We start from the raw sequence: 13,566 nt of genomic DNA, 5'->3' as shown, positions 1-13,566 counted from the left end.
CTGAAGCCCTCCTCCTCTGCCACTGCACACTGCAGACAGGTGCTGATGCTACAATAGCACCTTCAAACGGGCGATCTGCACGCCATACATCCGCAGGGACGTCTGAAGCTGAAAACTTTTAACTGATAATGCATTATCACTGACGCAACTTCTCAACTGTCACAATTTTAACAAACATACACATCTTTTATGCTCGTGTGTGTGTGCGTGTGTGTGCTCATGAACACTCTGCTGTGTGCGTGTGTTATATGTGTGTGTGAGATAGAGCGTTCATGCGGTGAGAGCTGAGTGCAGGTGTTTCCTGTTGTAGACAGAGAGAGAGAGAGAGAGAGAGAGCGGTTGTGGTAGAGAGAGCTCGTCTGTGTGAGTCAGACCACAGTGATAAGCTGAGCTGTATTGACCTTTACTGGACCACGGTTATCAGGTCACCCTGTGACGATTGAGGAAGCCCATCAAACCAACCCCAGCCCTCCCACATTAACTAACAATAACTGGGAGGGTCAGGAGATGGAAATCACTGTATTCAGATATATTTTATATTATTTATAAAAGCACACACTGATCTAGTATTTGCACAGTCTGTCAGTTATGACTACATTCAGCCTTTCTTTTAGGACCACCCCTGACTGAGAGCTGAGGTTCAAAATGAAATGTACTTATCAGTTTTTGCTTTAGGACTGGTTTTACAACTGAGCTTCTTCAAAAATTGACCATATATCAATCATTTCTTCTATTCTGTTTACTTAAATTTGGACAATATTTAACATAAACAATCTAATATGTGCTGTATTCATTCAGACTCATATTACTTAATTCATTAAATGCATTAAATGCACTTAAAATACTTAACTAACAATAATAATAATAAAAAAAAACAACTGAGTCCTGTTGAATCCATGTGATTAATAAACAAACACACAGAGTAATCAGTTAAACTGTAACTATACGCCTAAACAAGACACATTTAAACATACATTTAAAGATATCGGCCCTTGTAAAAGAAAAGTGTATTTAAGTATATTTTGTAAAAGTATACTGAACATGGAAAAGTACATACTTTTTAAAATTTAAATAAGTACTTAAACTTATGGCAACTAAAGTATACTTCAGTTGTAATTAAGCTATGATTAAACACATAAAAGCATTAGTTTGTGCTTTTAAGTGCTTTTTTTTCTGCAAACTTCTGCAAACCTAAGTAGATTTAATGATGTTTTTAAACATCATTTTTAATACACATAATAAATTGTAAATGTATTGCTTTGCATGTTGATGCACATATTGTGTACACCTTAATGACACTGAAAAAAAAGTGCACTTTAGGAAAGTATTTAATGCCACTATATATTTTTTCTATCAACACACCAAAATACATTTTATGGAAATGCAGAGAAAGTATATTCAACTGAAAATGCACTTTTAGCATTATTTATTGACTTAATTTGAACATTCTTTTAATACTATTAAGTATACTTCCTTTTTACAAGGGAGTAGCATCACATAAAAAAGTGCATACATTGATAGAAAGTAACAAATTGATTTTTTTTTTTTTATATTTAAAATCATTGCACCACTGCTGTGCTACTGGATGTGAACCACCTGGTGATCAACTACAGATGGCCACTAGACTCTTAGTACGTATTTATTTAGTTCTTTTATATACTTTACTGGATAGCATGGAGCTTATTTTCTAGCAAACTGTAGATACCAGACGTGGCTTACAGAATGCTGTTTTTTAGCCTTTTTCCTTCTATATTTTCTATAAATAAATATTTGCAAATATAACATACAGTACATTGCACTTACTGGAAGTAAAGAAGTGGAGGGTGGAGGGTGAAGGGTGGAGAGCTTACTTCATGCATGAGAGAAAGAGAAAACCTACACTCACACATAAACACGAATGAGTGCAAACAGCACAGTGTGTCTTTAGGCCCATCAGCGTTCCAGTCCAGCTCACTGCAACACAACAGTTAGTCAGCTTTAATATAAGAAAATCAGGCTGAAAGTTAGAACTTTGCATTACTACTGAATAATTCTAATCATTCTAAACACATACTCACATTATTTCTAGGCCTTTCTTTTTTAGAATGATATATTTTCCCAGAAATCATTTTAACAAATGATATTAATATATTAATAATTTTATAATATAATGATATATAATATAAGAGCATAATATGGTACGATACGTTGATAACTTCACATATTTTTGTGACAGGCCTTTTCATGCCACATTTTAACATAACAAAGGTACAAAATAAACAAAAGTAAAGAGAAATAATTAAAACAGGACTTACGGCTGAAACTGAGAGCATGCCTCAGTGTTGTTGAGGAGGAGTTCAGATGCTTTACAATGAAAATGGGATCAATTCACTTTAACAGGCCCAGCTGCACTGTGTTCAGTGTTCGCACACTGCGGTGAATAATTTAAGTTAATACTCAATAATAGCTAAAACAATTTTTCTGGAAGATTTATGCGTTTATTTATGTGATACTGTGGTCTATTTCACAAAAAAAATCTCAATATATTCCCTTTTATAGCATTTCCTACAATATAAATTAAATATTATATTTCCCTGTAGTCTGTAGAGTACTAAGTCTACTGAGCCTTTCTAGCAAATAACCACATATCGGCCATTTCTCACTTCTCACTTAGGGAGAAATCAGTTATTGAATTTTTTTTTATTTTTTTTATTAAGACAACTTTGTTAAACTAAAAAAAAAAAAAAAAAAAAAAAACCTAAAATGTGGTTTATTTCTTTATTCATTAAGGCACTTACAATAAAATAACTTTCAATAAAAAAATAACTGATTCCATTTAAAAAGGAGTGGAATAAATGATACATGGTTATTTGTTGGAAGCGCTCAAATATATAGAAAATATATTATACAGAGGGCTCAAAAGCAATTTTTAACTATGTACATTCCCTTTATTTTACTTATTTCAATTTTGAATAATTGAATATCAGAAAACAACAATAATTAACAAAAAATCTTCAGTATTGATCATCTATAAATATGTTATCATCTTCAAACTACTTAAATATAAATGAAACACAGATAGAAAGCTAAAATGACATCATATAGTAAGTCTGTACTATTTTGGGATTCGCTTAGATTAATTACAGGATCACATCAGATTTATTCTCTTTATTCCCTCTTTTATTGCTTACTGATACCAGTATCTCTAATACCCTCTAACTCCATTCAGAAACTATTCACAGTCTATTCAATATCATATCAGGGTTAAATGTATATTACAACACTGTTTGCAACATTTAATGATCCTTTTTCATACATTTTAACATATATGAAGTGATTTTTAAAAAACGAAAATATAATAAAATGCTAATGAAATCATAATAATTATCATATTTATGAGCCAAAGACATTTTGTTGATTCCAAGTTAACATGTTATGTGCCAGCTGGGTCTTATCCTGTCCTGTCCAGCACTTCAACGTATATATTTACAGTTGAATCAATGTGATAATGAGGTTAAATCAACATTGAACTATGTTTCCATTTTTAAGGATGAATAAAGATTCATATTGTGCCTTGTTTCAACATTTTACTTTCGTACCATTTAATAAGTAATGCCCTCATGATAATCACCCCGGTTGAGTCTAATCTGATCTAATGTTGGTTTTAAACGCAGAACTAAAGGCAGGTGTGTATACGCAGTAAACGTGTGTATACTCTATGGTATGGTACAGTGTTTCTGTGTACTATAGTTTCTGTGAAAAGCAGAGAATCACACTGCACTGTGTGAAGCTTCTGTTGGGTGGTGTGAGTTCTACACTCCCGCTGGGAAGTGGTTTTGGGGTTTGGACCCTATACAGTTCTCCAAAAGCACAGGCCTACTTTAAGCCTCCATCTCCCTAAACCACATCATTCATATATTAAGATCAGATGTAGTGCAGCTACACTCTCTCAAACAGAACCAACACAGACTTTAGACTTCAGTATCTCGTGATTTCAGCGCATCTATAGATCAGAGGCTTGAAATTAGCTGGTTTTAGAAACATACAATATGCAAAAACTGCAAAAATAACTAATGAACCTACAGCACATGTCTCTGGTGGATGCCACACTGCTCTAAACTATTTACATTTACAGAAATAAAAGACATAAATGGCCAAAATGGTTCAACTCAGACAGTATATAAGAGTAAGTGCATTTACATGTGATTATAGCAGTTATCTTATCATTTATGTATTTGTGTAAACAGCATCCTCTGATTTCTTAAAAAAAGGTCTAAAATTCTGATTAAAAACTGTAATAAGGAGAGCTGGATCAGCAATCGTTTTTTTTTTTTCAGTGTATGTAAACTATTAACCGGAATATAATGAGATTTCTCGGCCTGTAAACAAAATAAGCGAGCTGTGTTTAACAGACCGAAGCGGAAGGATTTAAATAATCTTCATATTGGGGCTCGATGTGTTAAAAAGATGAAGGTGATGTTTATTTTGCATTAAGTTCTGTGAGATTTTTGGCTGTTTGCAAAGCAAAAGTCTGATTATCCACCAATTCATTTAAACTCAGAGTTTTCCTATTATCTGATTAACTCATAAGATATGAAAGATGTAAATTCACTCAGTGTTAACTTAACCCTTTAAGTCCCTGCGTCCCTTACATTAGGCATCATGCATTTTCTCATTTTTTAAATGTTTTGTTCCTAATAAGACTATTTGAGAGCTGCTGTCCATCAGAATGGACCATAAACCAGACAATGAACAAGTTTATAAACCAATTAAACAGTAGAGTTTGATCCCATCCACTGCAAAAACAGTAGTACTAGAGCCATTGAGGCAAAAAACAGCTATTTTTTTATTATTTAACTGTTTACTAATTAAGCACTTTTTAAATCATGTTTTTTTAGTGTTTAGGTATGGTTTATGAAATAAAAAGGTCAATATAAAATATAAAATATCACACACAGACTTTCAAATAGATAAAAAAAACCCTAAGAAATATAGTAGTTAATTGGATTTACAGTATTTGCACTCCATCACTGGAGATAATTCATGTCTAAAAGGATTAACTTAATTTAATTTAAATTATAAAACATCATTATCATTACCAGAATCTTTTTCCAACAGAGATTTGTACGATTAAAGTGATAAATGTCTCAGCACCACAATTCCAGTTAAATCAATGCACAAATACAGCCAAAGTTTCAGACCTTATGTTTTTACACACAGGATATTTCACCATCTCTCATCCTCTGTTAGGAAGAACATGCGCTTAAACAGCTGTTCTGTCTGATCTGTTGCGCCCTGTGGTACGGGATCGAGCAGTAAACTTGGTTGGGGGAAATTGCTGATTTCTAAAAAAAATTGGCATAATTACATTTTAAAGATGGATAATAGTAACAAGACAAGGTTTATATTACTTAATAATTTTTTCTTAAAATTTTGTGATGATATATCCGTCCTTTTCTTCATAAAACACTAGTTTACAAAAATTATGCTGATATTTTTGGAGGTAATTTAGCTTAGATTTAGAAAAAGTTAAATTTAGAGAAAGTTAAAGAGTAAGTTATAAAGAAATGATCTTTATAGAGTGGAGAAATATAAAGTCACAACCTATTGTCCAGATTTCTTAAACACTTAATGTCTGTAAATGAAAAACTGAACAAATTACATGAAATATTTTTAATGATCGATGTTCAGTCGTTGTAATGAGTATTTGAGTAAATAAGGCCCTAAAAATATTTAACATTTTGGGTGTGAAACTCAAGGGTTTCAGTACAACCCTTATAAATACCACAGTGAACCAAAAATTTACACACGCATTCGGCCACTGATGTTTCTTTCCTGAAAAGTTTGTTAAAGGCAAAATCAAGGATGTAGAACAGATAAATCGCTTAAAGAGAAAAAAAAATTAAAAGGTGATAAAGGCTCTGAAAATATTACATGACTTAACGTAAATCTAAACATGTCCGCCCTCCTCACAAAAAAAACCTTATATAGACACAGAATCACAGAAACACAGAATGCTCTTTTATGACGGTGCAGCACAAAGCAGAAAATGCTGTCAGCCAATCAGAGTGACCCATATGACATCAGCATATCACACAGAACTGTCCTTTAACAAAAATAAAAATGGCAAAGATGATAATTTTTATTTTTGAGCACAAGACTTCTGCACCATCATTTACTACAACGTTTACTGCACACAATTACCAGATATAGCCGAAATGCTTAGACCAATATAGCGCTGTTCCCCTTTTCCTCAAACGTCTAATTTACAGATTTCTTATTTGAGCTTTAAAAAAAGAACCCAGAATTATTCTAAAATCAATAATAAATGACACATTTCAGGGTACAGAAATAATGTCTCTTCTGTGGCATCTGAACAGTCTTTAGTACATACTCTTTACATTCTATATTGCATTAACTCAACTGTTTTTCTTATTTACTAGGAGGTTAATCTGTTAAACCTACTTTACATTATTAAAAGTAACTAAACTGTGTTTATTCCTCTGAGATAAGTCTTTGAATAAACTATTATTTGATTCAAAGTATTTATTTAAATGTGAGTAAAACCCAGTTCAAATGCTTGTTACCACATAAAAGCATTTTTCTAGATTGAGCAGATGAAACACTCACAGTGTCAAAAAACACGCAATTTAAGGTACAGAATTTAAATTTCACAGAGTTTATTTTAATGCCTCTAAAGAGCCATTAAGAAAAAATTATAACACTACAATTAACAGGACTTATGACACAATGTCTCAACTAATTATTAATAGACGCTAGTTAAGGCATTATTAATCATTAAATTTTATTTAAGCTAACGTCCAAATTCATTATTTAACATTAAAACTGAATGATGTTTAACAATGTCTTAACTAGTGTCAGTTACTAATTAGTTGAGACATTACTAAACCGTTTCAATTAATCAATGTTATTTTTGACCATTATTGTTACGAAACAATAGGTAATATAATCTGCGTAATAAACTAAGGGTTATAAAGTAAGGGTAAAACAGAATAATGTCTTTTGGCTCATGGCTTTTATTGTGTACAAAACAAATGTGTGATATTGCAAATACACAAACAGACAAAGATCAATCAAATCAAACTTAAACATCACTGACTGTTGTGTATTTCTATTTTAGAAACACTTCAATTTACCCATACTATACCTCACAGAAACTGAGGTTGCGTTCAGACTATAGGCAAACTTGATTCAGATTCGTTTTTCAGTAACTAACGTCGTCTGTTTGTGCGCAGGCCTGGTTAATGGCTGTACTATAGAGCATGTATGTACGAACTAACCAATCTAATAAATTCTGCATCAATTAATGTTTTCAAGGTTTTGTCACAAGGTTTAACTCTCACACCCCCCCCCCCCCCAAAAAAAAAAAAGCACAGAAAGCATGTAAACAGATCTGAGCTGCCAGTTCTGAAGATTTTACATGATCTCAGATCAACTTCACTTGTCAGTAAAGCAGTAAAATGCTTTCGGTCCTTTTATACTATTTCTGTTCAATCAGATCAAAGAAATAGTTGTCAGGTTGTCAGGTCCAAAAACATTGTCAGGTTCAATTGCAGGCCTGGTCAATGGCTTTATATAGTATATTTCTGTGAAGACAGACCCATCCAAACTAACTGACCAAACGGAACATCAAATAAATTACACCTCACTAAAAAGTCTCGAGAGTACGTGAACAGGTCTCTGCTGTATAGATTTTAGAAGATTCGACATGGTCCAAGATCATCTCTAGTCTTCAGGGAAGCATTGAAATGCGTGTGGCCCTTCTGAACAGCCAGTAAAAAAAATTCTGTTAAATCAGATCAAATAAATAATACTGTTTGCCTTGATTGAGGATTTGCCCCAAACTGAACTGAACTGAACCAGCTGAAGCTTGGTTAGAGGTTCCTTTGAACATATCCTCAGGAGATCTGGCAGGGATTGAAATCAAACAGTCGTCGCCGGGTTCGTTTGCGGGCCTGGTTCACGGCGGTGCGCACCGCACACTCAAACACCTGCTGAACCCCGCGGTTGCTGAGCGCTGAGCACTCCAGGTAGCCTTTGGCGCGGATCTCCTGGGCGACCCGCTTGCCCTCAGAAGCGGATGTACAGTTGGCACGATACGGCCCCATCTCGCGGTGGTCCGTCTGGGTGGCCACCACCAGCACCGGCACACGGGGAAGGTACTGCCTGACCTCCCCGATCCATTTCTGCCGAATGCTGGCCAGCGTGGTGGGATTCGCCACAGAGTAGCACAGCAGAACGACGTCCGCCTGTTGATAGGACATGGGCCGGATCTGCTGGAAGGTGTCATTTCCGGCCGTGTCCCACAAGCCCAGGCTGATCTGGATACCGTCCATGAAGACGTCCACGCCCGTGTTCTCGTAGACAGTGGGTCTGTAGCTGTCGGGGAAGGTCTCGGAGGTGAAGCGCACGAGGAGCGCAGTTTTGCCAACTGCACAGTCGCCCACCAAGACACATTTTACAGACGTCTCGGTCACGCCGTTCATGATTGTGTCTCTGTACTGTGGGGGTTTTATAAAGCTTCTGCTTGTAGTCCAGGCTGGGAATCCTCAAGGGAGCTGGACCAGTGCTGATGTCATCTTTGTTGGGTGTGGACAAATATTTTTGTCCACTACCACCAGTAAATCAAACTGTAATGGCTAAGGATACTCTGCACAGGAATTCGTCTATAGAAATATCAGTCTGAGTGGATTTCAGAGAGTTCCATAGTGTAGAGTAACGTAGAGTTCAGTAGAGTCCAGAATTTGAGGTACAGGAACTGAGATTGTCGTTTTTGAGATGTAGAGCGTTTCTCATAGACCTCGTAGTAACAGAGTCTTGAGCGTTGAGTCTTGAGTAGTTCCCCTTCTGTTGCTCTTCTCTCTCTAGAGCCCACAAGTGTCCTGTATCCGCCGTTCTTCACTAGATTAACAAAAACAAAACGACATTAATAATAAAAGTCTAGAAAAGTTTAGAAAAACAAAATACAGTTCTAAAAGCTGAGAGTATCACTGCACTGTACTCTCAACTCAAGACTGATGCTCAACATTCGAGTAAAACTTCCTATAAACACTGTACTCATTATAATGCAGTACATGGCATGATATGACTGTCATAGGCTTCTATAATAACTCATACGTGTATTATAAGTTATATGATATGCCACATATTATAGAGCACAAGTACAGTATGTCTCTTTCTAAAGAGACATACAAAGAGTTTTATTATGTCATATCAGTGCATAATATGTTCTTATGAACAGACAGACAGACATTATAAACCATTATAAACACTCTCTAAACTTTTATTTTTAATAACGTGTTATGTATGCCTCTGTAAGTACATACTGTACAAGCTTAAGATCGATTAAAATGTAATATGCATGCAACATATTCATTCATAATCGTAATGCATTATAAGTTCAGACTTCATAGGAAGTGTAACCCACATCTGTTTTATCTTTTTTTCAACCAAAAGCAAGCTTAAAAAAAAGGGGCACATGTATCACTGGTGGTGTGCAAAGCATCTCAGATTGGTACACCAATTGACCAATTGGCATTGATCAATAATCAAAGAAACAATAATCAATATTTTACAGATTGCAAAAGCAGGCAAAGTTTTAATAGGCAAAGCTTTATTAGTACGCTTTATTATTACGCTCATCAGTTGTTAAAAGCGCTATAGAAATACATTTGATTTAATTTGGGGCTTTGTAACATATTCATAAGCATTGAATAATGTATTTGTCATGAAACTTTTAAATATTTATTAGTTATTTATGCCAGTTCTCGCAACAGAAAACATTTTATAAAATCAAATAGTGTTGACAGCGTATTGATATAATATACATACAGTCCTAAATCCGGTCTGTATGTGCTTTACATGTTTTTTTTTTTAAATAATGTCTCTAAATATACTTTAAACACTTTACATATATTTTCCCTTATTTAAACCATATCTATGAAGTCTTTGTATCTCGTTTAGCGTCACCAGGACAGAGTCTGCCCATAAAAAAAAACAATTAAAAGCTATATTTTTTGGCTTCTGATGTCCTTAAACTAAAGTGATTGATCTGTATTCATTTATAACACTGGTATAAAGCATTGTGCCCACTGTATGCAGAGTACATATGTTATAAACTATACATTTTAGTTCTAAGAATAAATTAAAACAGCTTACATTTATAACATCTTCAAAACATTTTAATAACACCTTCGTAAAGCCTTCATTAAGATGGATTAAGATACCTAGACTAACCTACGGTAGAGGTGGTAGTCTCCCAAACAGGGATCAAGTCTTTTCTGGACCACACAGCATTTTGAATGGAGATTTTACACTGAAACTATGACTAGGCCTAATCCCTTTCAGAGAAACTGAGCCCATGTTATTTATTAGGAAATCTCGCTATAGTTTCCCCCTCTTAAACCATAACTATGAAGTTTAAAATATGATTTATTCAACATGTATGCATGTTATATTAGTATAATCTCATTTATACATGCTATGTTGTGTTGCTGTTACAGTATGTGACGGCATAAAGTGTTAGTAAATATAAATATGTTAATATTAAGTACTACATTATAAATACATTATTCAATGCTTACCATTAACATAATATGCTATGAAGACCTTATGTAGATACCCTTCAAATTAAGTGTTACTCTAACTAATCTGTTTATGAACGCATTTTTTTTCTTGTTCCACAAGTTCCATAATATAAGTTATGTAAAGAAATGCATTAAAATTATTATAAAAGCCAAATTGATTCTCGATCTTTTTTTTATTTTGAATTGTTGTTGATTTACTTTTATATTTTTTATATTAGCTATTTTAAAGTTTAACTATTATAAGTATCTTATTTGCTTCATATCTCATATCATTAAAATGCTGCCTTTTTCTATATCATTCTAAATTCTATGTATGGTAAACGATGTCTAAATAAAGGTTTATTGTTTGAGTCGTTGACTGATTGATTGTCAGACAGAGCTCATGTAAATGCTATTACTTGCATAGTTATATTAAAAAATGTGTTATTAATTTAAAAGAAACAGGTGATTGTTTATACTACGTACATGGAAATAAACAGGGATGAAGCTGGGACCAGTTTATCGATTGTAGCATCTTGTGAGCAGCAAAAGTAGCTTCAGTCATTTCAGATTAACAACTAAAAAGGATTTATTTGATGCTGGGTATAATTGGTACAAGCAGACGTATCCAGTGATTGGGTTCTAAAAAATGTGGAATACAGTCAGTGTTTAATTCCTTTCTGGTTCCATAATGTTGTCAGAAACAGACAGATATATATTTGCTCTTATTCCTTTTGGCTGATTTAGTAAAAAAAAAAGTTTTCTTCTTTGTTTGCTGTATGTTTTCAGTACGATCGTAACAGTTTTTATTATCATTTTTTTTTATTCTGTAAAAAAAAAATCAATATGCAATATATACATGTATATACATATATATGGTAAACATAACTCAAATGTATCTAAATCTAAAATGTTTTAATGTATATTTATATATGGTTGTTATTTAAACAGTAAACACAAAAGTAATAAATACAATTAACCATAGCAAAATGTTTAAAAAAAAAAAAAAGTATATGTATAAACTGCATCCATTTTCTTTTTACAGTCTCACTGTAGGCCTCTACGGATCCTTCAGCAACAACAAAAGGAATAATAAACCTTGATAACAGTAAAATAATAAAAATAGTATATTAAACTATAATAAACTGACCAACTATTTCCTATGAAATATTCAAATAATTAATAAAAAAAAAAAGTAAATAAAATACTCACCAGTTTTGCTCTTTGGAGAGTCTCAGGCGGATACGGGGCCGAAGGTCATAAAGCTGCTTCGTTCTTTGCTTTCTCACGTAAAATCCTACTCAAACTTCAGAAAACGCTGTGTAATATCAGCTGTTCGGAAACATTAAATTCATAAGGCAACAGATCTGTAAAAGAATCCAGTTTAAAACTGTTTAATTATCATAATTTACCAGTTCTGAGAAAAAGCTTGCAGAACAAATGTGGCATCCTCCGCTAAGGGGAAGTGAAATGAGAGGTTCTTTTTTTTCGTAAATTTTGCACGACACCTCCCTGCATCCGCTCTGTCTGTGTGTGTGTGTGTGTGTGTGTGACTGCAATGTATTACATCTTCTAGCTGCAAGATTACTGTATATGTATAATTGCTCACAGTGCATGCTCCATTTAGCATTACACAAACAGAAATATGGGCAGTAACTGAACATCCATAAAATCCATAAAAATCTGTCCGATATAATTGAGCTATGGGTATGAGCAGTATAAAAACCACCAGTGTAAATATCAGCATGCTGTTAGGCTACCCGTTTTTCTGAGCTGGATAACTTGCTGATAGTTGATAACAGGTTTGAGTGGGTTCTGAGTGTCACTGATATAAACTGACTAGGCAAAAAAAAAAAAAAAAAAAACTGACTCATGCCAAACTGGACCAGAAAAGGGCCCTCTACAACATCAATATCAATCAAAAGTTGTGGGTGCAAAAGTACCCAGTAAAAAAAAATAACATGCGTGTTTTAACATCAAAATATCAAAATATCGCTCCTGAGAATAATTTTTCTCCTCTCAGGTGTTTTTTTTTTCCTCTCGAACTCACAGTTGCACATTATGTGAATTGCCTGTGACTGTTTTTTTGTGCTCGTTTTGACAGTTTGGGGGCGGGGTCAGATTCACTTCCCACAGCGAATGCTATTGGCTGATATCTCCAGGGACTCCCTAATAACAAAATCAGGAGAAGGGCGGAGATTTTAGCATAGCATGTTTGGATTTTAGCATAGCTAGCTAGCTAACTCTCCTGCTGTCCTTCTTTTTCACCCTCCTCTGGCTGTAGGTAGTAGGCAATCCAACACAAACCCTGGAGATATCAGCCAATAGCATTCACTGAGGGAGGTGACCCTGGCCCCGCCCCCTAACTGTCAAAACCACCCATCAACACTTGAGCGCAAAAAGCTCCCTCGAGCAAAAATTCTTAATAATTTGCAACCAGCATTTCGCACAGCGTGCAAGGACAACTGTAAATTCGAGAGAAAAAAAAAAAACACCTGAGAGAGAGAAAAAATAAGCTCGCGGCGATATTTTGTTTGCGAGTTTCACGTTTGTGAAAATTACCTTGCAGGTTCATTTTTTTTTTCCCACCAGGTATTTTTGTGCTCCTGACTTTTGAACTGTCCCTGTCCCCCGGGGCGGAGTCAATAGAGCTGGACCAGAAAAGGAACTGTCCCTGTCCTCAAGGGCGGAGTCAGTTAAGCTGGACCAGAAAAGGACCTGTCCCTGTCCTGCTGATCCCAGAAATCTAAACTTAGCTTAAGTATACAAAAAATAAACAAATGGGTATTCTTCTCTCTTAAGTTCTCAGGTGTTTCCATTGTGTTAACCTAACATCCATTGCCCTCTAGTGGAGTAAAATAAAAAAATATATATTCTCAGACATTTTTTCCATTTTACCTCATGGAGAAACCTGACCTTTACAGCTTCAAAAAATGAACGTCAGTCTAAAAGCTGCTGAGTTATATTTTCCCCCACCAACGAGCCCTGCAGAGCTTTACTG

At 34.5% G+C, this 13,566-nt stretch overlaps 1 protein-coding gene across 1 annotated transcript; it reads right to left on the bottom strand.

Moving 5' to 3' along the window:
• Positions 1-5,637: 5,637 nt before the first annotated feature.
• rhoh (ras homolog family member H) lies at positions 5,638-12,195 on the bottom strand. Its single transcript, XM_049472636.1, has 2 exons — positions 11,778-12,195; positions 5,638-8,901 (listed from the first exon to the last, which is right to left on the bottom strand). The coding sequence occupies exon 2, from the start codon at positions 8,484-8,486 to the stop codon at positions 7,899-7,901; it is 588 nt and encodes a 195-aa protein (XP_049328593.1). The 5' UTR covers positions 8,487-8,901; positions 11,778-12,195; the 3' UTR covers positions 5,638-7,898.
• Between the last annotated feature and the right edge of the window lie 1,371 nt (positions 12,196-13,566).

Source organism: Astyanax mexicanus, chromosome 25 (assembly GCF_023375975.1).
Source record: "Astyanax mexicanus isolate ESR-SI-001 chromosome 25, AstMex3_surface, whole genome shotgun sequence".
NCBI lineage: Eukaryota > Metazoa > Chordata > Actinopteri > Characiformes > Acestrorhamphidae > Astyanax > Astyanax mexicanus.
Note: the sequence above shows the minus strand (reverse complement) of the source record. Positions and strands in the feature narration are given on the sequence as shown.